This window comes from Myxocyprinus asiaticus, chromosome 13 (genome assembly GCF_019703515.2).
Source record: "Myxocyprinus asiaticus isolate MX2 ecotype Aquarium Trade chromosome 13, UBuf_Myxa_2, whole genome shotgun sequence".
Lineage (NCBI taxonomy): Eukaryota > Metazoa > Chordata > Actinopteri > Cypriniformes > Catostomidae > Myxocyprinus > Myxocyprinus asiaticus.
The window spans coordinates 29,173,617-29,199,061 of NC_059356.1; the positions used below are offsets into that span (position 1 = coordinate 29,173,617).

Sequence of the window (25,445 nt, forward strand, 5' to 3'; positions counted from 1 at the left end):
TTGGTGTAGAGTAACATTAGCTGATCGAAGCATACAAGAGACGATGTAATGATCTGAGATCACATTGCTCTGCGGAAGAATTTCTATAGTATCAACATCAGCTCCATATGACAGAATTAAATCTAGCATATGATTATGGCGATGAGTTGGTCCTGTCACATTTTGTCTGACTCCAAGAGAGTTGAGAATATCGATAAATGCTAATCCCAATGTTTCATTTACATTATCTATGAGAATGTTGAAGTCACCAACAATTAAAGCTCTATCTGCAGTAACTACAAGATCTGATAAAAAAAATTAGCAAATTCACCAAGGAAATCAGAATAATGCCCGGGTGATCTATATACTGTAGCAAGGGTAAAAGACAAGTTTTTTTTATTTATATCTGACGGTGTCACATTAAGCATTATTCGTTCAAAAGACTTAAACATATATCCTGTACTCTGAGTAACACCTAGAACTTAATTGTAAATTGTAGCAACATCTTCTCCTCGACCCTTCAGATGAGGCTCATGTTTATAACAATAACCTGAGGGAGTAGATTCATTTAAACTAATATATTCATCCGGTTTAAGCCAGGTTTCGGTCAAACAGAGCGCATCCAAACTACGATCTGTAATAATTTAATTTACAATTAGTGCTTTGGTAGAAAGAGATCTAATGTTTAGTATCCTAATGTTTAGTATCCCTACCTTCATATGATGTTTATTTTAAAAAAAATTGTTTTTTCAAGTTTGACCTTCATCAAATTTTTTCTAAATGATTTAGTGAGAGTTTTGTGTTTGGTAGTTTGGGGAACAGACACAGTCTCTGAGATATCTACAGTTGTAATCGAAATTACCCCCCCCCCTTAAGGATTTACAAAGGTAAGCTTTTCTGATGACCCAGAATTTTTAAACTTTACATCTATATCAGTTGAGTGACACATTCAAAGTCATAGTGTGAATATATAACCTAATATTTGTAAATAGCAGGAGTTTTTAAAAATACAGCCATGTTATAATTATCCAACCCCTATTGCATGTAGCTGTTTCTTAAATATGTAAGGCTACACAAGTAATTGTTTTAAAACAAAATTAAGTCATCAATCTGCAGTGGCACTTATTTAAGTTTTAAAATTTAAGTTTAGCGTTGTAAGCAAAAATGTATTTCTATGCAAAAAATGCAATAAAAAAAAAGCTGTCTCAAAAGCTAATATAGGAGATTATTTCATTACACAAGAAAGGTCATGGCTAAAAGTACATTTCCTAGGCACTTCAATTTCCAATAGACATAGCTGGCAGCACCATTCATACATTTTTTAAATATGGTACAACAGCAACCTTCTTGGGGTGTGGAAGAAAGCAAAACTTCACCAAGGAAAATGTTGTCAGCAGTACGTCTGGAATAAGATGACAAGAATGACACCATCCCCACAGTCAAGCATGGAGGTGAGTCAGTCCTGTTATGGGGGTGTTCTGCGGCTGCAGGAAACGGCTATCCTGAATATGTGACTGACACCATGGATTCTTTCAGGTATCAGGCCATTTTGGCATGAAAAATGTGATGCTTTCAGTATGTAAATTGAATCTCGGTGATCACTGGACTTTCCAGCAAGACAATAACACCAAGGATACATCCAAGTTGTCCAAAATCTGGTTCAGGGATAGGTCATGGAATGTCCTTAAATGGCCCTTTCAGTCCATCATTAAAATCCCATTGCAAACATTTGTTTGGATTTCAAGGAAGCAGTGGCAGCACAGAAACCAAAGAATGTCAATGAGCTGGAAGCTTTTGCTCATGAGAAATGTGTACAAATTTTAATAGAGAGGTGTCTGAAGCCTGAGAACACTTACCTAAAACATTTATTTGCTGTTATTAAAGATAAAGGATGCTCCACAAATGATTGACTTTGGGGGTTGAATATTTTTGACATGACATTTGTGGAGAGAATTAGTTATTTTTTATTTTAAGATTTGGGTAAACTGAACTCTTTGTTCTCAAAATCACTCAAATGTGTATTGAAAACTTACTTTGACTGTTTACTGAGGTTTTAGTTGATGTGTTTTAATTCACATCACCAGAATGTATTGCTGGACAGGGGGGCTGAATAATTTAGATTGCAACTGTAGGTGATACAGTCTCTATGTGTTTATGTGACCTGTATGACATCTCAAGGCAGCTAGCATACGTTCAGATTAACCAGTTTGTCTGTTTCCTGACCTGGGCCCCAGTTAGTCAGATACTATCATTATTAGGACTATGAGCCAAATTACTAGAGAGGAAAGCGGCACCTTCCCTGGAGGGATGGAGTCCATCTCTCTTTAGCCAGTCAGGTCTACCCCAAAAACTTTTCCAATTGTCTATAAATCCTATGCTATTCTCCGGACACCACTTTGTACCCCCCCACGCTGAAAAAGAAGTTTAAACTGGTCTAAGTCTGACAACTGACAAGTCCCTCTAAAGCCGGTTAATAAACCAACTTAGGCAGGTTTAAGCCTTGTTTTTATTTTATTTATATATATATATATATATGTGTGTGTGCGTGTGTGTGTGTATATATATATATATATATATATATATATTTATTAATGGGGAACTGTTTGAATTTGTGCCTGATACCACTGTTTTAGAATATTTCAGCATTTAAAACAAATTTTAGGCTGGCATTATAACAAGACGGTGAATACATATATTTTTAATTTCACATTATCATATGATTAACCAGTCAATACATTATAGTAACTCATACAAAAATGTAGTTTACTGCAAATTCGCCACAGATAATTTTCAAGTGCAAATGAGCTTTGTGGCAAACAGTCCATTGTTACCAAAGGTTTGCCGGAGGTTCACCACCACTGGTGAAGAGCTGCAAACTTCTGCCAAACATTTACGGCGAATCACAAGCTCATTTGCATGTGAAAATAATAAGTGGCAAGTTTAGATTTTTTGTAAAAGAAGACAGACAAAGCAGGGAAGGAGAGTGAAAATAGTTAAAGCTCATACTACACAATAAAAAAAAATAAAGCATTCTTTTTGCCAAGTTATCCTCCCCAGAAGGATAAAAATGTAAGTTACTTTAACCAATAAACAATCACCCCTTGTGGGGATCAAACTAATATAAAAGGCAAGAATAATGCTTTTGCTGCATTTTAATGTGTACTCTCCTTGCCTGCTTATTAATCTCTGTCATGATGGTTTGTCAAGTTTGTATTAATGTTTTTGATGGTGTGTACATGTAGAAAGATGGCAATAAATTAAATAACAGCTTTTATCAAGTAAATGAATGACTGCATAGAACACAAAAGAACCCCAAAAAAAATTCAGGTAGGTAAAGTCTTTCGGAAGTTTTTGACTTATTGATATCATTGAATTAATCCAAGTAATTTATAAATTGTATTTCGAGCACAAAACATTCCCACATTTTCCTCAAATTGATGAAGAGTCAATGATTTTCAGCTGTGACATGATGCGTTAGTGAGCTAACAAGTCCAGGGAAGCATTATGCTTAATGCTAGAGAGGTGGAGCTATCCTGATCCAACTGCAGTACAAAAAGAAAAAGTGGAGCTTTGGTAGCAAGGGTCAAAGAGTTTCTGACAATGGGGTTGTGGCAAGCTGGATTTGGGCTGGTGTTTACGCTTGTGTTTGAATTGTCTGTAGCACAATGGCAAGGAAGATCAACACATAATTGGGAATCAGATATGTTAAGGCCTCTGACACTACTGCAAGCTCCTAAGCAGAGTGAATCCAGGATGTCTCCGGTTCCCCAAAGATATGAGTCCAGTAATTCTGTATTCACACCACAGAGACTTCCTTTTCAGATTCCTGTGCAGTCACCTGTTCAAGAACCTTTGGGTGTTCAGTCCAAACAGCTGTTACAAGGTCCAGTTGCAAAACTGACATGGACCTTTCCAACACCACCACAGGAACCAGAACAACCAGTTGTTCCCTTTGAGTTGCATTACCCTGTCCCTGCCAACAGTGTAGCAGCTCAGTGTGGAGAGAATTCAATATATGTGGAAGTGAAGGAGGACTTCTTTGGGACAGGGCAGCTGCTAATGCCCTCTGCTTTTACTCTGGGAGGATGTACTGCAGTAGGGGAGGACAATACTGCTCAAGTGCTTATCTTTGAGTCTGAGCTGCATGGATGTGGCAGCATACCAACAGTAAGGCTTTTATTTTGTATGTGTGGTTCTTTTTTTTCTCTCTCTCTCTCTCTGGACCATTCTTGTGAGTAACCTCTGCTAATCTCCCATTTAGGTGACTGAAAATGAGCTTGTCTATACATTCTCTCTAATCTATACTCCACGAGACTATTTAGGTGGTGGACCTATTGTCAGGAGTAGTGGTGCGGTGGTTGGTATTGAGTGTCACTATCCAAGGTGAGGATTGAATTTAATGATTGTTGGATGTGCTAGTACCATAATATCTGCAGTGAGAGCTTTGACTGCCTTTTATCAACTATCTACAGAATGCAAAATGTGAGCAGCAATCCTCTGATGCCCACTTGGCTGCCATTTGCTTCTACTGTGGTTGCGGAGGAACTTTTGGTCTTCTCTCTCAGGCTCATGACTGGTTGGTACAAGATGCACTTATTACTAGCATGCCAGTCTCTGTAAATCTGGACTAATATCCTTTCTTTGCAGATGACTGGAGATTTGAGAGGCCTTCTAACCAGTACTTCCTTGGTGATATCATTAACATTGAAGCCTCTGTGAGTTCATACAACCATGTACATTTTCGTGTGTTTGTGGACCACTGCGTGGCTACTGCAGTTCCTGACATCAATGCTGTCCCCAGATATTCCTTTATTGAGAATAATGGGTGAGAAGAAGTTCCTGTACCATCCAAATATGTGGTAAAGTATAAGATCTAACTAGCATCTCTTTTCAGATGCATGGTTGATGCCAAGATCACTGGTTCTAGATCTCACTTCATGCCCCGAGTTCAAGCTGACAAGCTGCAGGTTCAATTGGAGGCTTTCAGGTTCCAGCAAGAGATCAGTGAATATGTAAGTACATGGCTTAGCAGTTTTGGTGGACAAGGTTTGCAGATTTTACATACTGTATATGTATGCATGTCTTTTGTAGGTCTACATTACTTGTGTTCTGAAGGTGGCTGCAGCATCCACCCCTACTAATGATGAGCGGAAAGCTTGTTCGTTTTCTGCTAATGGGTATGTTGTCACTGAACTAGTGCACTAGTATAAATAAGGGTGTGCAAGGATTTTTTTTTTTTTTTTTTTTTTTTTGCCTGGCAGGTGGGTGTCTTCAGATGAATCCGACCAGGTGTGCAGCTGCTGTGATGCGAACTGTGGCATCCGGACAGGAAGTGATCAAGTGGTACTTAAAGGTATGATATTTATTTTCTTTTGTGTGTGCATAAGCTGTTTATGGTCAAGGGTTCCATTTATCACTCTCTGTTCCACAGATATACAGTGGAAGAGTACATTTGTTGGGCCAGTCCGAGTCAAGGATCATGCTTTTGGCTGACTGTAACTTGTTGGATACATAACTGCAAAATAAACATTTGCTGAAATTGTATGTTGAACTGGTTTCTACCTGTAACTTACTGGCTGTGGTGTGTGTGTGTGGTTTAGATGCTAGAGTGTAGTATAAGGTTGTTTTGAGTCCTGCAAAGAGCTTCAGTGTCTCCCCTACAAGATGCTCCATGGCACACTTATGCCATGCACAACATTCTGTCATGTTTATAGGATACAAGGGTTGGGCAGGGGGGGGGCCCTCCATGTTTTTGGTTGTCCAACTTCATTGCTGCTGGTAGTGAAGACCTATCAAAGATAGACATGACCCAGGATTCTTTTAGTCTTTTGTCAGGGGTAGGCCTATTTAATAGTCCCCAAGGTCTATAAACCTACACTTTCACACAGTGAAACTTGCAATGTGCTTTTCAGGAGCAATTAGAGTATTTGATTAAGGAATATTAATTGCAGGGGTGACTTTTAGTCTTAAAGCTACACTATGCAATAAAAAAAAATTCATAGAACTGCATAATTCCATGATCAAGTACACAACACTTGGTTTCAACCATGTTTTTCCCTGATTTGCTACAGTAAGCCTGGAAGTTTAGAGCTGTCAGGGTGGCTTTTGCAGGATTCCGAAATGACTAGCAATCGTTATGTCATTGTTGCTTTACTTGTTTGAAACAATTGTTAAACTGAGTCAAAACAACGGAAGATATGTACAGAGGCCTTAAAAAGCCAAGGTGGTGGGAAAAGTGTTTTTGCCTTTAGCAAGTCTTCACATTCTCGTGAAACTTGTGCTCTCCTATATGCATTCCCGTGCCTGAATGCTCCGCAGGCTATTGCATTTGAGGAAATTTAGATTGCTGGTGCTGACTTTGTTAAACTTATCTTGTACACATGTAAAGAGTGAAAGATAGTAACTCCTTTTTCAGTATTGCATCATTATGTCATAAATCTGGCATATGCAAAAAGTTCATTTAAAAATGCTACAAACTAATTTAATGTAGCATATTTTACCAAACCGCAGGCCTAGTGTGATTTTGAATATCATATGCTCAACTATTTTGTTTGTGGCCATTTATCATGTGCCAGCAGATGGTGACAATTGTGAGTCGGTCATTACTGACCTACCAAACTGTATAAATGATGCCTCCACAGGGAGAACAATTATGGTGGCTAAACTAAAGGGTTGTTCCAAACACGAATGATTTAAGAGTTCTGAATTGCAGTTATTTTAAAGCCCAAAACCTTCAGTCACCACTTTTTTCTCTTTTAATGGAGAGGGGAAACCCCATCACAATATGCGATTCAAATGTGTGCCACATTTCAATTAGACCACTCGCATTTAATGTAACTTTAACTGGTCTTTTTCACTTCATAAATTGAAGATTATGATTTGTGCATTACTAAATATTGTCTTTTGGGCTTCACTTTTATTGCACTGGCTTTCTCGATCTCAAAAGCTGGAATAATGCTGGAATACACATAGGAGAGCTAGCAGAAGTCTTTCATTATGATGCACATTTTTGCGACGACGCAAAGCGTGTTTTTTTTTTTTTTTTTTTTAAAGATATGTCTTTTTATTTTGAGGGGAGGGGTGAGTTTTGTTAGTGACTTTCGCTCTGAAAAGTTGATCACCTGTAACCATGGTTACACTGGTACTCCTCGAACCATCAGATTCATCCGCACAGAAGAGCAGAGCCGAAACCCAACTCGCATAATTACCAAAATAATGTTCCTCCCAAGTAACTTGGAGTTTTATTCTACAACCGCTAGTTGAAGTGACATAGTATAGCCTTAGACTTCCTCTCCCTTTCCGATTATGAAATGTAGTCTTAAGGAATGTTTCTTGCTTTCAGTGTGAGAGGTAAGTGAATAAATCCTAAGTCATTGTTTTTCCTGAAGTTTGGAAAAGACTATGGAAGGCACTTAAATGTAATAGTAAAATTTGCTAATCTTGCATTTGATGTATGTAATCTTTACTATTTGAAATCAAACAGCAGTGACAACGTTTTACTGTTTGCACAACGAATTGCGATTGTTCTTAAAGCATTAATTTGCATACTGAATTTTGATTGGTCTTTTCTTTCTTTACATCTATTTAGCCATCTAAAGCTACCTTTTACAGTGATAAGTGTCATGTGTTTACCTAAAACTTTTTTTGATTACCTAGATGCAATTCTGCTATGTTCCCACCAGATGGTGGATGCTTGGCTCTTTCCCATCCATCACATTACTTGTGTTCAGATTTAAAGTTTTATTGTCATTATAGCCAATATACAAGTATACAGTGGAACGAAATGGCGATTTACCAGGGCTACAGTGCACAATTACAGACAAAACAAGGCACACTACACAAACATAGTAAACAAGAGCTTAAGAAACAAACACTATGAGCAATATTGTGTGTGCTACACTAAAACATCTACATACCACCTCCATTTTCAATGAAAGGTGACTCCTGAACATATGTTTCCAATGAGACTGACAGCTTATGGTGGTCACTAAAGAGTGCCATGGACATTTTTCGTCCTATTCCTCTAAAGGTACCTGTAATTCAGCCCTATTCTCCTTATAAACATAAGATCTGTTAATTTTCTCTTGTAACTAGGGAGGAACTGAAAAATGCAATGAGATTCATGGAATGTATATGGAATCTAAAAATAGTTAAATCTTCATTATGGAGACCAATGTTACTGCAGCAGCGATCTCTCTCTCTCTCTCTCTACATAGACACTGTGGTGCAAAATGGATTGCATTTTCATTTTAAAGGTTCACTCAGTAATTTTTTTTTTTTTCCCCCTTAAGTTTTACTTCTAAAGAAATGAATTGTAATTTTGAAACAAATGTATAAAATCATGACCGCTTGAGATGAGGGCTCTAGTCATATCAGTCACTTTATAAAAGCTGTTTTATTCTACATAGGGCAGGGGTGCCCTCATGGGAGCTGCCATTTTAGACTTGCATGATTAGCTGAATCTCAGTAACCATCTTTTTATTGGACACTTTCACTCTTGGATTTAATTAATCATGGCTGATTGTGAATAGTGATTTTCTACAATGGCATCAATCACTGAAAACTATTGATTTTGAATGATGCTGCATCCACACTACTAGGTGTCATTGTAAGTCCAAGATGACAAGCAAAAAGTTAATGAGTGCAACTTATGCAGTGTAATTTTTCTGTTTGTTAAACATTACTTTCACATGATAAAAGCAGAGTTTTATTCTATTCAAAATTATTTTCTTTAAACAAGTGCCCTTGCAAAGTTGAAAATAAATTGCACAATGTTCAGTGTGTTTAGTTTGTGATTAGTTCTGTTATACTTCTGTTCATGAGTTGTGAGATAATAACTGCTTTAGGCTAATCAATGTGGATGTGTTTTCAGTGCTTTTTTGCTTGATTTGAAATGACTACAGACGTCTGTGCATGCCATCATGGTAGGTTAGGAAAGTGACTGATTGTGCTCCAGCAGAAATAAAGAGTCACAGATGCCCCTGTAAGGTGATAACATATCTGCATATTAAATAAATTTATCCTAACTGTCTCTCCTTGACTGTGGATTAGGATATTGGAAAAGTACATTGCTTTAGCATAGTGTCATTTGTAGTGGACTGTAGCATGTGTACCAAGGTTTTAAAATGGGTTAGTGGACTTAAGCAAATTCTTTATTAATAGTTGATTGTTTTTACTTGTCTTGCCAGTCTACTAAGGATTTGCTGCTTAAACTGCCTGGGCTGCTGGAAAAATTGTGGATTTGCTTGTAATTCAGTGAGGGATAGTCAGGATTGGACTTGGGACTGTTACAGGGTTGAGGTATTTGAAGGGATTTTTCACATCAAATCTAAAATTTTCTCATCATTTACTCACCCTCATGCCATCCCAGATGTGTGTGACTTTCTTCTGCAGAACACAAATGAAGTTTTTTAGAAGAATATCTCAGCTCTTTAGGTCCATACAAAGCAAGTGACAAAGATCCAAAAAGCACATAAAGGCAGCATAAGTAATCCATACGACTCCAGTGGTTAAATCCATATCTTCAGAAGTGATATAAGTGTGGGTGAGAAACAGATTAATATTCAAGTCCTTTTTTACTATCAATCTCCACCTTTGACCAGCCCCAACCAGTAGGTGACTGAATGTGAAAGTGATTTATGCAACATAAAAATTAGAATATGATCAAGAGTAGAAATTGATTTCATTTTCCTTTCATTGCATGTAAATACACTGCACTATGTATTGCATTGCACACCACACGACACACACAAGTTCACTACATTATGCACTAAACTGCCATTTAATCATTATTCCTATATACGGTGCATCCGGAAAGTATTCACAGCGCTTCACTTTTTCCACATTTTGTTATGTTACAGCCTTATTCAAATGGATTAAATTCATTATTTTCCTCAAACTTCTACAAACAATACCCCATAACGACAACATGAAAGAAGTTTGTTTGAAATATTTGCAAATTTATCAAATAAAAAAAAAAAAGTACATAAGTATTCACAGCCTTTGCGCAATACTTTGTTGAAGCACCTTTGGCACCAATTACAGCCTCAAGTCTATTTGAGTATGATGCTACAAGCTTGGCACACCCATTTTTGGGCAGTTTCTCCCATTCTTCTTTGCAGGACCTGAGGCTCCATCAGGTTGGATGGGGAGCGTCGGTGCACAGCCATTTGAACATCTCTTGAGAGAGATGAAATCGGGTTAAAGTCTGGGCTCTGGCTGGGCCACTCAAGGACATTCACAGAGTTGTCCCGTAGCCACTCCTTTGTTATCTTGGCTGTGTGCTTAGGGTCGTTGTGCTGTTGGAAGATGAACCTTCACCCCAGTCTGAGGTCCAGAGCGCTCTGGAGCAGGTTTTCATCAAGGATGTCTCTGTACATTGCTGCATTCATCTTTCCCTCGATCCTGACTTGTCTCCAAGTTCCTGCCGCTGAAAAACATCCCCACAGCATGATGCTGCCACCACCATGCTTCACTGTAGGGACGGTATTGGCCAGGTGATGAGCAGTGCCTGGTTTCCTCCAGACATGACGCTTGCCATTCAGGCCAAAGAGTTCAATCTTTGTTTCTCATGGTCTGACAGTCCTTCAGGTGCCTTTTTGCAAACACCAGGCGGGCTGTCATGTGCCTTTTACTGAGGAGTGGCTTCCGTCTGGCCACTCTACCATACAGGCCTGATTGGTGGAGTGCTGCAGAGATGGTTGTTCTTCTGGAAGGTTCTCCTCTCTCCACAGAGAAATGCTGGAGCTCTGTCAGAGTGACCATCGGGTTCTTGGTCACCTCACTGACTAAGGCCCTTCTCCCCCGATCGCTCAGTTTGGTCAGGCTTCCAGCTCTAGGAAGAGTCCTGGTGGTTCCAAACTTCTTCCATTTACGGATGATGGAGGCCACAGTGCTCATTGGGACCTTCAATGCTGCAGAAATGTATCTGTACCCTTCCCCAGATCTGTGCCTCGATACAATCCTGTCTCGGAGGTCTACAGACAATTCCTTGGACTTCTGTTTAGACAGTTAAAAACATATTTGTATTTTTTTTTTTTTATTTGCAAATCTCATTGTATTTATTTGTGAATTCATTTTATTTTTGTGAAGCTCCTTACATACTGTATATTTGTGGATGCCATTCTATTTATTTATGAATCTATTATGAATGTTATTTTGAGATCATAATCTTCCCATAGAACACAAGTACCGAGTATGCATAAAATGACCCAGATGTTCTTGATCAGTCTGAATATTGAGGATGCATTGGATGGATTCTTGTGGGCAAGAACCTGGCACTATGGTGGCAGAAGAAGGACATTTATCATTGTGTTTTCCCTCAAGAGTTTCCCCCCGTCAGGTAGCTTGGCAAGACTTCTCTTCATAAGAGCGTAAGTCTGTTCTCTGCATTCTTTGCAGTGAGAAACACCCATAAAGTCATATTCCAGATTTGGAACAACATGAGGGTGAGTAAATGATAACATAATTTTAATTTTTGGGTAAATCATCCCTTTAACGTTTAGGCCTATCCCCCATTAGAGCAACTACCGGTCAAAGCTAAATACATTTTTGTAGCTAAATTACGATTATAAAAGAAAATAAACTATTCTCTGTAAACTTCCCTTTACTTACCTCGTAAATGAGTAATTCATGATTAAATAAAGGTACACTCATTAGTTTTTGCATATGTTGTCTTGGACTTTGACATCTAGGGACACAATAGTTTTCAGCTACTGATGCCATTGTAGAAATTCACTATTCACAGAGAGCCACGATAAATTCAATCCATGAGTGAAAGTGAGTAGTATTTGTCTGGTCATGTGATCCCAATATGGCAGCCCCCAGGAGGGGACCCTCTCCATGTAGAATAAAAAAGCTGTTATAAGGTTACTGATATGACTGAAGTGAAGTCTTGATCTCATGTGAGTGGTCATCATGATTATATACATTTGTTTCCAAATTATAATTTTTAGAAGTAAGACATTTTTAAAGAGAAAAAAAAAAGAAATTAATGAGCGCACCTTTAAATACTAAGGGAACGAGAAAAAAAAAAGAAACAGTGAGGAATGAGGCAATATACGCCTATTTCTTGCAAAAGTGTCCTCTTCCGAAAAGATCTTGAAAATCTGAGGTGGGAGGAGAGCGCGAGGACGCGGCACGAGCATCATCCAATCGCGTGCGACATCCTGCTGGAAAAAAAAAAAAAAAAAAAGGCGTGATGAAGAAAAAAAACGCCCGTTGAAAAGAGAAAGGTGGGGGGCGGGAAAGCAGGTCAAGCGCTCTAGACGGCTTGGATGTTCACAGTCTGTGCTGGAACATTTAGCTGAACCGGAGCATTTAATCATTTAGGGGAGGGTGAGAAACGAATGAGATTTTAACTGACTCGAGCAAAGAGACCGGACCGGACAGTAGATCTCTCATCCTCTTTCTCTTCAGCAGGCTGAAAAGGATACGCAAATGGTGAGTTTCTACGCTTTGATTCAGCAGCAGCCGCCAGTGAACCCAACGACCCCCTCTATTGTGGTGGTGAGGTGCAGTATGCTAGCCTGTGTGTTATCAAAAGCTTACTGTGGGATGCTGGTCTAAAACTCAATGGTGTTGTTGCATATCAGATGCTTTTCTCGAAGTAGAGATGCATTTGTGGAAACCCATGTACAGTCAGAGCTAGTTTTGTAGTGTGGGAATATAGGGTGTATGAATGACCGTCATGTATCTTCCTTTTGAGATATACATTGTTCATTTTAATGAAGACAGAAAAGACATAACCCTCTTGAAAAAGCGTTCAGGTTTTGACACATTGCGTCTCATGGGCAGAGCGTCCGCCGACCCAATTAAGCTCAGGGCAAGGTGGAGAGTTGCAGCCATGCTGAAGCAGTGCTTAAACTTACACCGGGTTTATTCGAAACCATCAGCTCGAGCGACGAATAGCTCACTTTTGTACTTCCTCTCACTGTTGTTGAGCATCACCGACGCTGTGTTTGTAAGAAATGCTTGTAAGTAAGGCTAGCAGCAGATTGTGGCGGTGCTCTTTCAGTGTTGGGGCTCCTGTCGTGCTTTTCTGCCGTGATATAATGTATTTATACGGGTTCATACAGCGTAACACAGGGTCCTGACAGCTGCCTGATTACATACAATTATATAGACCAGTCTCTCATGTCTCCTTTCTCTCTCTTTTCATTTGATGGTCACTTTTATGACAAAAACAAATCAAGAGTTTTGGCAAACCCCTGTGGCAACCTTGCCGCACTCATTTTCACATTCAAATGAGTCTTGCAGCAAAGTCTTCATTGTTGCCACAGTTTTGCCATAGAAGTGTTAGCTGCAAACTTCTGGCAAACATTTGTGGCAAATCGCAAGATCATTTACATGTGAAAATAACGAGTGGCAAATTTGTGACAAGAACTCTTGATTTTTGTATGGGAAGCGACCTTGGGGCCATTCACACCGAACGCATTTTTGCTTCTGTCCGTGCTGTTTTTCAGTCGTTTTCCTATGCAGACATTTAACACTTTTAAAAACACATCTCGAGAAACCTGCGTTCTGTTATATTCATTGCGCTCTATTTTTTTATTTATTTATTTTTAATGCAAAAGCTTGTTTTGGGTGAATGACCCATTACAGTACGTTCAAGGTATACATTTTTGTTGTATATGAAAATGCGGTATGACACTGTAAACTGAAACATTGGTATGACATTTAAACTATAGACTCTTCATAGACCCCTCACAAACAACCTTTCTTTTTGTCATAGAATTTGAATGGAAATAATGGAAAGTAATGTATCATGGAAAAACTGCAACAAGGCGTAAGCTGAGCTTTTTATGTGGAAATTTATGTAAATGTTTTTGACATGTACACCTCTGAATCTCAGCCTAAGGTTGTCATGGCAACATGTTTGTTTAACGCCTGTCCAGTATAAGCTTCCCAATCATGGGAACAGACGTGTCTCAACCATAGATGTAGTATTGTAAGATCAACCATTTTGATTAATGATTAATTTTTAGCAAATAAACAAACAATTATTCTTAATTGTGTTAAACTTTTGTTTTATAAGCTTCCAGATCCATCTCTTCCAGTTGGCTCATTTCTGTTCCTAATGAAGGTGGCTCTTTGTTGTGGCAGTTAGGGCTGGCCATCTGGCAGTGGATTGTCTGATCAAACATATGTACTTTTTGAGTTAAATTGGCTCCATTGGGTAATCTTCAGCATGAGGAAAAGGCCTGTTTCTGCAAATGATGTGCTTGAGAGATTGTGAATATGTGTAGATTTGCATGGCTGCACACACAGGGAAATGGTGCAAATGCACAGAGGTAACAAACATGCATGTAATCTCATTCAGTTTGCAAGTTATTCCAGCAACAAATGTTTCTTTTTGTATAATGAGCTTTTTTCTTTTGGTAGTGTCAGTCTTTGCTGTACTGAGAAGCAAAGAGCAGACAGCAGAGTCAGGTCTTCAGTGTTTTCCATTCAAACTATGCCTTGAAGATTGTGTACACAGATTATTCATGTGGAGACGACAGCCTGCGGCATCAACTGTCAAGTTGTCAGAAGTGAATGAAGGGGCACATTGATCCAGGTGTTCCTACAGAATGTTGGAACTGGTTGGAAGTGAAAATATGAGGAAGGTCTTTGTGAGAGGCCCCCAGGAAACATCCATAGCCAACTCTGCACACTCTTACTCTAAAAGACCTGTCTATAGTGAGTAATGCCCTTCTAGATATGCATTACCAATAGATATCTTTTCAAGTTCTCATTCGTTCAGGCAATCAGAGGCATGTCAGATAAATATTTTAAAATGATGAGCATCTAGACTTGTTCATTCATTTATTCAGCAGCATATTACTGATTACTTTTCCATATTTTCCTAAAGTTGTAAGAAATAATGCAGATTAACTAAGAGCAGACTGTTCAAGACTGCCCCTGAGCAGAGTTGTTTTTTTTTTTTTAACAGGCTGTGCAGTTGTGATGATCCAGTTTGAGTGGTTAGGTGAATGTCACACACAGAGGTTCTAGTGCATGGTCTACTATGTCTCTTGACTATTCTTAGAGCTCCATACTAAAGAAATTATGCCAACAAGGACTCTGGGACAGCCTGTGCAGAGTGATAATGGAACCTTTTCTTTCTTTACAAAAAATTGCCCTTATATGGAGGAAGAGAAGAAATTAATCTTAGTTCCTAGGCCTATATAGCACTTTCTACCAAGTGGCAAGCTGTAAGTGCTGCAACTTGCGGTAGTTGTCTGTTGTGTCCCATCCTTGACTTGAGGATTTTTAAGTTGAATATAGACCGATACATTTAGGCTGTATGTTGTATTATATGTACTGTATTGTAGGGATGCCGCAGTGTTGAGTTTTTGACAGTTAGATTACCATCTGAGAAAAAAATCGTGGTTAACTGGTTTAATGATTATTTGCCAATTTTCTTATGATGCAACAGCACTGAGGCAAAAAAAGTCATAGCATATCACAGTTGAACATGTTACTGGACGTATTTCTTAGGGATATACACTGAGCAGCGACAACATTAAAACCACCTGCCTAATATCGTGTAGGTCCCCTCCAAAACAGCTCTGACCCATCGAGACATGGACTCCACAAGACCTCTGAAGGTGTCCTGTGGTATCTGACACCAAGACATTAGCAGCAGATCCTTTAAGTCCTGTAAGTTGAGAGGTGGGGCCTTCATGGATCTGACTTGTTGGTCCAGCACGTCCCATAGATGCTCAGTCGGATTGAGATCTGGGGAATATGGAGGCCAAGTCAACATCTTGAACTCTTTGTCATTTTCCTCAAATCATTCCTGAACAATTTTTGCAGTGTGGCAGAGCGCATTACCCTGCTGAAAGAAGCCACTGCCATCAGGGAATACCGTTGCCATGAAGGGGTGTACGTGGTCTGCAACAATCTTTAGGTAGGTGGTGCATGTTTAAGTAACATCCACATGAATGCCAGGACCCAAGGTTTCCCAGCAGAACATTGCCCAGAGCATCACACTGCCTACGGCAGCCTGCATTCTTCACATGGTACATCCTGCTGCCATCACTTCCCCAGGTAAATGACACACCTGACCATCCACATGATCTAAAAGAAAACATGATTCATCAGACCAGGCCACCTTCTTCCATTGCTCCATGGTCCAATTCTGATGCTCATGTACCTATTGTAGGCGCTTTCGGCGGTGAACAGGGGTCAGCATGGGCACTCTGACCGGCCCCATACGCAGCATGCTGCGATGCACTGTGTGTTCTGACACCTTTCTATCATGGCCATCATTACATTTTTCAACAATTTGTGCTACAGTAGCTCTTCTGTAGGATTGGACCAGACGGGCTAGCCTTCGCTTTCCATGCACATCAATGAGCCTTGGTCGCCCATGACTTTGTCACCGGTTCACCGGTTGTCCTTCCTTGAACCACTTTTGGTAGGTACTAACCACTGCATACAGGGAACACCCCACAAAACCTGCCATTTTGGAGATGCTCTGACCCAGTCATCGAGCCATCACAATTTGGCCCTTGTCGAAGTCGCTCAGATCCTTACGCTTGCCCATTTGTCCTGAAATTCATTAACGCATGAAATTCAAAAACTGACTGTTCACTTGCTGCCTAATATATCCCACCCCTTGACAGGTACCACTGAAACGAGATAATAAATGTTATTCACTTCACCTGTCAGTGGATTTAATGTTGTGGCTGGTCAGTGTACACCGATCAGCCACAACATTAATACCACCTGCCTAATATTGTGTAGGTCCCCCTCGTGCCACCAAAACAGCACCAACCCACATCTAAGAATAGCATTCTGAGATGCTATTCTTCTCACCACAATTGTACAGAGCGATTATATGCGTTACCGTAGACTTTGTCAGTTTGAACCAGTCTGGCCATTCTCTGTTGACCTCTCTCATCAACAAGGAGTTTCTGTCCACAGAACTACCACTCACTGGATGTTTTTTGTTTTTGACACCATTCAGAGTAAATTCTAGAGACTGTTGTGTGTGAAAATCCCAGGAGATCAGCAGTTACAGGAATACTCAAACCAGCCCATCTGGCACCAAAAATCATCCAAGCGATTCTCTAATCAGTCAGTTGCGTGGCTGCAGTGCATATAATCATGCAGATACGGGTCAGGAGCTTCAGTTAATGCTCACATCAATCATCAGAATGGGGAAAAAATGTGATCTCAGTGATTTTGACCGTGGCATGATTGTTGGTGCCAGATGGGCTTGTTTGAGTATCTGGTTTGAAATTCTACAAACAGAATTTCAAATCAATACAATACATGCATACAATTTTAGCTTGCCTCCTATCAAACACAACCCAACCTTGGACACTTTCAGGTATCAGTGAAATTGGTATAGAGGATCTGTAGAGTACTGTAGATGTTTAGTTTTTTGACGAGCAAAACAGTGTCATACCGCATTTTCATATACAACAAAAATGTATACCTTGAACGTACTGTAATCTGTCATTCACCCAAAACAAGCTTTTGCATTAAAAATAAATAAATAAAAAAATAGAGCGCAATGAATATAACAGAGCTTTCCTGTGTGATAGTGTGTGTAGAGTACTGTCATGTTAACGGGCAAAAGAGAAGAGTTTGGCTCTGTTTCGTCATTGTTTGTCAAATTCCATTAAAAGGAGCAATTTATCTTGGCAAAAGGGAAAAATTCTGTTGGTTATGTTTCATGATCTCTGATTGCAAAACACACTCCCTTCCATGTGATAAGAAAGATGCTTACGGCTGTGTTTTGTGAACAACCATAAAGTGTCTACATCAAGTTTCGAACTGTATGAACATGTTTAAAAGCCTTCAAAAAGGGATGTGTACAGGCTTCACCGTTCTAAGTATCTATTCACAGTTTTCCTGCTCTTGTAATGTACAAACCCCAAAAGCATTGGTCTGCTTTGCAAAATATGGCAAAGAAGGTTTTAGAATTCCACTTTTAACTATTAATTTTATTCTTTTTCGTTTGAGTTTTCTGACCAGTAGAATGCTAGTTTAAAGTGTAAACTGAGTATACAACTGCAGTTGTAGGACAACAGACAGTCCTGGAGAATGTTCTGTTTAGCAGTGGATGGTGAAATTTTACACCATGCAATTTATCTTGGTCAAAGACACACTCTGGAGTCAAATGAAACATTAGACTGTTCCTCATCACCCATGGCCTTAACCCTTCTCTCTTACACTGTAAAGACATCTTCACTTTTTTCAGATTCAACACATTTCAAGTTTCACATCTGTGTGCACACCCCAGTGTCAGCTTCTGTCTGCGGCTTAATGGTTGTGGCAAAGACTTTCAAATTCTTCTGTCAAACTTTGAACCTTGCTGGCAACAACGTGATCACACAGGAAGTCAGCATGTTTTTTTCGGAGAGTTCCAGCATTGGCCACATTATGGCGCGATACATCAGTAGCGTGGAAGACCCGGGTTTGGATCCCATTTTGAAACTGTAAAGCAATTGTGTTCAGTGACAGTCACAATTCAGAGGTTTCCTTTTTAACTCCACTGATGGTTAGGTTTCAGTTTAGGGTTTGGATTGGGGGTACAGTTTATAAAATAAGCATTCCTCTTGACTGTATTACAGCCTGTACAGCTGGAAACAACTGGCTTTTGGCGCCCCTCTGTTGACATTATACCCTACAAATGGAGCTCACACGTGCTTAACACTTACCGCTTTGTGTTTCGAATTTTGGTATGCACAAATCAATGTTATAGGGCTGCAACAACTAATCGATAATTATCGAAAATGGAAATCATCAACAACGAATTTCATTATCAGTTAGTAGGATATTAGCCCCGTCAGTGACATCACTTCACAGCCAAGTGAAAAATGGGTTGCATGATGAAACTCGTTTGAAAAACAACGGAGACAAGTTGTAGCGGAAAAACATGACCCTAGTTGTCCAGTGCACGAGAGCACTTAATAAACACTTCAAGAAGATCATAATAAGCATACAGTTTAATGTGGACCGGTTGCTGCGTCAGGTGCGTTTACAGAGTGCTTGTGCTGTTTGAAGCGCAAGAGTTGTTTTTCTCCAGCACATCACTTACATTTTACTGCTGTTGTCTGTTTTATGATGTAAACATCTTATGAATTCAAAATCAGCCGCGTATTTCCCTAAACTGTTTGTTCTTACCACAAGCAAATCTCTGTTAAACTCTAACGAGCAAGCGAGCGCGCGCATCCGCGTCAAACCGATCACAATGGAGAAAGGGAGCGCAATCATTTTGATTTAAACTGTCCAACATCATACCACGAGTTCACTTTCAGTGTAATCAATTGTGCAGATTTCATGGATATCAGACAGAAGTCTTGGCAGTCAAGGTGTGCTGGTTTCTAAAGTGTTTTCTCCTGCCCATGTAAGGCATGTAATACAGTGAGCACCGGGATGAGTCTTTTCAGCGAGAGAGTGAATTTGCACAGGGTTTACAGATGAATGTACTTTGTTTGTAATGCTGAATATAATGTATAATAATGCTAAGGGTCCTGATATTTGAAAGTCCTCCTGATAATGCCACATGTAATGTCTGATTTCACTAGTAAATTTATACTATGGCAAACATTATTTTGCTGGATAACATACTATTATCCATACTGTATAACAACATGAAAATACTGTTTTAAAAACTAATATTAAAATACTTAAATGTATATAATCAGTGACAGTGTACAAGCATACTGTATGTATCTAACATAATTATGTATTTTTCAGTTGGGTAGAATTATTAATATTTCTATTCTGGTGTCACTATTGCCTTCTGCTGGGCTGATCTTTTGTCCCACTAGATGCCCTATGGATAATTTTACTCTTTAATGATCAGCATTTTTTTGTTACGTTTTACAAGTTAAGCAACTGTTTCGCATATGTCCTGAAAGTAATAATAATAATACATTTAAACGTAACTTTTTATGATTCAGGCTTTGTTCAAAGTTTTGTGAGAGTAAAGAATCGTTAATTCAGTCATGTAAATCAAACCAAATCCTTATGCCCTTTATCATTTCAGTTTTTGAAAAATCATATTTTAATAAAATACAGGAAATAAAATGACACTTATCAGATTAATCGATTATTGTAGAAATAATCGAAGATTAATCGATTATCAAAATAATTGTTTGTTGCAGCCCTAATGTTAGATAAAAGTCAACCTACTGTTTCCGATTTCATTGTGAGATCAGTCTGCTGGTAACATGAGTTTCCCCTGACTACTTTCACACAACCACTTCCTCCTTCACTTCGGTACAGAGACTTTCTTTAACGTTAAATTAGATCTGGCTTATACTGGCGGCCAAAGTTTGGAATAATGTACAGATTTAGCTGTTTCAGAAGGAAATTGGTACTTTAATTCACCAAAGTGACATTCAGCTGATCACAAAATATAGTCAGGACATTACTGATGTAAAAAACAGCACCATCACTATTTGAAAAGTCATTTTTGATCAAATCTAGACCGGCCCCATTTCCAGCAGCCATCAACACCTTATCCTTGAGTAATCATGCTAAATTGCTAATTTGGTACTAGAAAATCACTTGCCATTATTTCAAACACAGTTGAAAGCTATTTGGTTTGTTAAATGAAGCTTAACATTGTCCTTGTGTTTGAGTTGCCACAGTATGCAATAGACTGGCATATCTTAAGGTCAATATTAGGTCAAAAATGGCAGCAAAAAAAAGAAACGGCTTTCTCTAGAAACTCATCAGTTAATCATTGTTTTGAGAAATGAAGGCTATACAATGCTTGAAATTGACAAAAACCTGAAGATTTCATACAAAGGTGTACACTACAGTCTTCAAAGACAAAGGACAACTGGCTCTAACAAGGACGGAAAGAGATGTGGAAGGCCAGATGTACAACTAAACAAGAGGATAAGTACATCAGAGTCTCTAGTTTGAGAAATAGACGCCTCACATGTCCTCAGCTGACAGCTTCATTGAATTCTACCCGCTCAACACCAGTTTCATGTACAACAGTAAAGAGAAGACTCAGGGGTGCAGGCCTTATGGGAAGAATTGCAAAGAAAAAGCCACTTTTGTAACAGAAAAACAAAAAGAAAAGGTTAGAGCGGGCAAAGAAACACAGACATTGGACAACAGATAATTGGAAAAGAGTGTTATGGATCTTAACCCATTGAGCTTTTGTGGGATCAGCTAGACTGTAAGGTGCGTGAGAAGTGCCCGACAAGACAGCCACATCTATGGCAAGTGCTACAGGAAGGGTGGGGTGAAATGTCACCAGAGTATCTTGACAAACTGACAACTAGAATGCCAAGGATCTGCAAAGCTGTCACTGCTGCACGTGGAGGATTTTTTGATGAGAACTCTTTGAAGTAGATTTTTTCAAATTGAAATATTAATTTTTCAAGTTATTAATGTCCTGACTATACATTGTGATCAGCTGAATGTCACTTTGGTGAATAAATGTATCAATATCTTTTCATAAGAGCAAAATCTGTACATTTATTTAAAACTTTTGGCTGCCCGTGTATGAAAATGAGCACTGTAATGGGTTGGCAAGTTGTTAACACAAAGAAAATATTATGGAACACAATTTGAGATAGAAATTTGAATATTACAGGATTAGAAGCTGTTTGCTAATGTCCTGAACCATTCATACATGTAAACCAGTCAGACTCCTCTAAAATTTGCCTGCTTCAAATAAGAGTAATTTGCAGCCAAAAAGTTAAGAGTATTGTGTGCTCTGTAGTCTGTAATGTCTCAAGTTTACTACTTTATGCTGAAAGCTGCTGGAGCACTTAAAGCACTGTGTTGCAATGGATGTTGCAATAAAAAGGGCTGAATGTTCCTCAAATGTTGCATTATCCTATAGACTCAGTTTACCGATCGGCACCAGTGGAGGCAGGCCATCCCTAATGTATCACTTGCTAGATTAATGTCTCCTGAGTTTTTGGTGCCCCAAAGACTCATTTTGTTTTTCCAGTTTACAGGGAGATCAATCATAACTTGACTTTTGCAAAAATGGCTCCTCCAGCGTCTTGCCAAACATTTATCTTATGTTTTGAGCCCAGCCAGACTCCCTCATGTATAATATGTGTTATAAGGAATTTGTACAATTGATTTTTCTCCTCTAAATCTGGCATTTGTAGAGATTTGTAGTAGTTTATTTTAATTAAGAATTATTGGCTTGGCAAATGGTGGCAAAAGTAATGCCAACCCAAACAGTGTGTTATATAAAGCACAGTGTTGTTGGCTATATAATGATCTGTGTGCGTTATAAACGTATGCAAGTTTTGTCCTCTTAATAATTGTTTAGAAGGCTCTCTGAGGGTCTTTTTTATTTATTTATTTATTTATTTTTTGACCACATACTTTGTATGTATACCAAAGGCTAGGGTATACTTCGTTTTTTTTGGTGTGCCATTCTGTCTCGCACGCAACTTTTCAAGTGTACTAATTTGACTGGGAGCTTGCGGACGTGCTTGCTGTTGCTTTAGTGTAGTCATTGGCAGACGCATGTATAGATGATGCACTAAGATGTGGACTGTCCACTTGTCTAGGAAAAACTGGGCTGTGTGCGGACAGTCCGTGCATACTATGCTGATGACAAAATTTGGTGTGTGAGACGTAGCGGAAAGCCAAAGTATACTATCACTTACAATGTCTGTGTTACTGCATTTTAACATCAGGCATACCAAAATGTTCCGTGAAGTCTTTGGCTTTACCCATTTTTCTTTTAGCTGATTCTTTAAAAAACCTACCTAGTCTGCAATGTTTAAACCCCTTGTTTTGCTGCAATGATTGCATATTATTAGAGGTGGTGGTCCTTTGATGTTTGGGAAGCATCAGGATGCATTAGTGTTTACACTACAAATGTAATGTAGTCAAATGCATTTCTGACTAAATCTTAAAATGGTTGAAGTGATCCAGTTACAAGGTGCAGTGGACCCCTTTTATACTTGTATTTGGTGTTGTCCACTTGTGATCAGATCACCCAAGAAGGATGTTCATGCAGGTGGACTTGGGGCCTGTGTGGGTGGACTGTGGCCACAAGAGAGTTGCCACACCACAACTTCTCTTACTCCACTGAACTCCTTCCTGTTTATTGCCCTGGCTGTCTGAACCCATGGGGAGCAGCTGATGGGATCTGTCCAGCTAATGAGATTAAAAGAGTGTCTGTAGTCTACAACCAGAGAGGAAGAGTAATGGAGAGTGATTGGGGGGTGTGGCCTGTTTGACTGTGGGAGAGTAATATCATGACCTCTGCTAACAGCAGGGCATAACACATCATACTGGTCAGTCAGTGTCTGAGGGGGTTCAAGGTTTCAAATATGTATAAACACTGCCTTGGGTCAGAGTGTGGCCCACAGCCATTTTGGATGGCTATCATTTAAAATTTGGGTAAGATATTTGGCTTGTTCTCATATACTGTATACAGACTGACTCTACCTCAGTTTGTTTCGGTCAGTGTTCAGTAGTCGGAGCATGGAAATCTGAAATGGATACAAGGCTACCTGATTCTTATTCTGATTGGATGAGCCGTGTTCAAAGCTATTGTAAAATGCAGATAAACGTACACCTGTGATTTATAAGGCCGAAACATACTCTTAAGAAAATACATGAACGCAGACACTGCTAGCTGTGCAAGCTTGATTTTGTGCGTTGATGTTTCAGACTGCAATTTGTAACACAACGCAAGTACCCATTGCATTCTCAGCTTTGCCGAAGTAGCGATATAGCGAACATTAGTGAAAACTGTCCACTTCTACAGTTTTAAATTGAATACTGGTGAGCAAGTAAGTTAAAGTCGATATAATTCCTGTATATCAACCTACCTAATTAACATCCGGTTTTATGGCACACATTTGAAGTAACTCTATCGCCTCCTTGAGTAGAGGTTTGTTACTGCCACAGTAATGCAGGAACGCACAGGAAAGCGTGTTTAACCAGGCCGTGCATTGGTAATACGTTGGCCAAGCACTCACATCTGCGTACACGTCCTTGCTTAAAGTATGTTTCTGCTCATACAATTTATAGTAATGCACCAAATTGCTACATTGCTTGGCAACCATAAACAGTGTGCAATTAAGCTAATGAACTGTATTATTTGGTGGGAGAATTATTGCAATTATTATTAGGCTATGTCTTTTAACATATTGCTTCAGGTTGTGCCTAAAAAACACCTCACTTTTGGGAAAATCACTGTGACGCACAGCATCTCCTGGCTTATTGCTTTAGTAACGACTTGTGCACTCATTTACAGTGTGATTCTATTGAGACATGTTGCTTTAAATTATTAACTCAATCTGCCTTTTGGAATCCAAACAGTACCTGAAATAAAAACTGTTAAAACATTGTGATATCAGACTGCATGTTCAATTCCACACTGTAATGGCCTGGTTACATCTCTTGTAGATGGCTTTTTACACATGCTAAGGGAAGGATATAAGCTTGAAGTTGAAATTATTTAGGGAACTTGGTGTTTTTGTAAGAGTGTCAATGTTAGCCCTTTTCCACCAAAACTTTAGTTCTCGTGTTAAACCTGTGCTCCGCTCGTTCACGGCCGGGGCAGTCTGGAGCTTATCGTAAACCAACCATGCTTTTCCACTGACCTGAGAGCTGAACGGTGACAACGGGTTAATGTCTACATGGTAGTTTCACGTGACTACCTCAAACATAAACAAACATGGCGCGTCACAGTGTGTTGTATACAGCTTTTACTCTTGTTTTTGAGGACATATTTAAACATACGGTTTAATGCAATCCATCATTATTACATTGCTCAACAAGATTGCCAGAGACAACATCTACGCTAAAGACGAAAGGTAATGTAATTACATTATATTATATGAACTATGGCTTAACTTGCTAAGTTCTGTAAACTGTTTTCCTTTGCGATCTCTCTCTAGTTTATCTGGGATCTTCGTTAATACCATATCACAAATAGAGCACTCGTTTTGTCGTGTTACCTGAACGCTTTTGATGTCTGATAATTTTGTCTTTTATCATTGTTTTAGAGTGAAGAAATACTCCTTACTTCAGATGGGAGCTACTGTTGTTGTTTGGGAAAACTTTACCATGGTGATGAAATATTATCCCGCCCGCCGTCCCCTGACGTAATCGTAAAAACCAGCAAGCTTTTGGGCCCGGAGTTGAACCAGCTTTTCGACCATGGAACAGCCTTTTCTGTGGTGGAAATGCATGGAACAGTTCGAGAATTCGCACCTGCCCAGGAACATGCACCCGAACCATGTCGGTGGATAAGGGCTACGAGAAACACAGAGAAGCTGGTTATCTGATCTGTAATTCTTTGTTGTTCCTCAGGCTGCACACATTAGGGTCTTACCTCTACATATGGTGTAGCCTACATCTAGCATTTAGACCGTGATTCAGTGTGTAGGTCAGCTGATGGCTGATTTTGAAGGTCTCTAGGGAGGGCAGATTGGGACCCCAGCATCATAAAGTGCATCAGAGCAGAGCACAGGAAGTAGATGTGTCATCAGTCCTTCCTGCCACAGCGCAGAAGG

General features: G+C 39.3%; 2 protein-coding genes across 2 annotated transcripts in view; both read left to right on the forward strand.

The window, feature by feature from the left end:
- The first annotated feature begins 3,732 nt into the window (after nt 1–3,732).
- On the forward strand, nt 3,733–5,472 carry LOC127450961 (zona pellucida sperm-binding protein 3-like). The gene is made up of 8 exons (XM_051715452.1): nt 3,733–4,146; nt 4,241–4,362; nt 4,452–4,555; nt 4,627–4,804; nt 4,874–4,991; nt 5,071–5,156; nt 5,241–5,332; nt 5,411–5,472. Exons 1-8 carry the CDS (start codon nt 3,733–3,735, stop codon nt 5,470–5,472), a joined length of 1,176 nt encoding a protein of 391 aa, XP_051571412.1.
- A 6,736-nt stretch (nt 5,473–12,208) lies between these two features.
- The window catches only part of LOC127450163 (LIM domain-containing protein 2-like), a 29,114-nt gene continuing 15,877 nt past the window's right edge, over nt 12,209–25,445 (forward strand). Inside the window, exon 1 of the mRNA XM_051714014.1 lies at nt 12,209–12,420. Within this exon, the coding sequence (XP_051569974.1) occupies nt 12,418–12,420 (3 nt within the window). The 5' untranslated portion in view covers nt 12,209–12,417. The remainder of the gene's footprint in view (nt 12,421–25,445) is intronic.

Bases quoted from the DNA above. Each gene is read 5' to 3' on its own strand.
- LOC127450961 (XM_051715452.1), top strand. From the start codon at position 3,733: ATGTCTCCGGTTCCCCAAAGATATGAGTCCAGTAATTCTGTATTCACA. The intron at 4,363-4,451 runs GTGAGGATTGAA...AACTATCTACAG, and splicing joins ATTGAGTGTCACTATCCAAG to AATGCAAAATGTGAGCAGCA. The intron at 5,157-5,240 runs GTATGTTGTCAC...TTTGCCTGGCAG, and splicing joins TGTTCGTTTTCTGCTAATGG to GTGGGTGTCTTCAGATGAAT.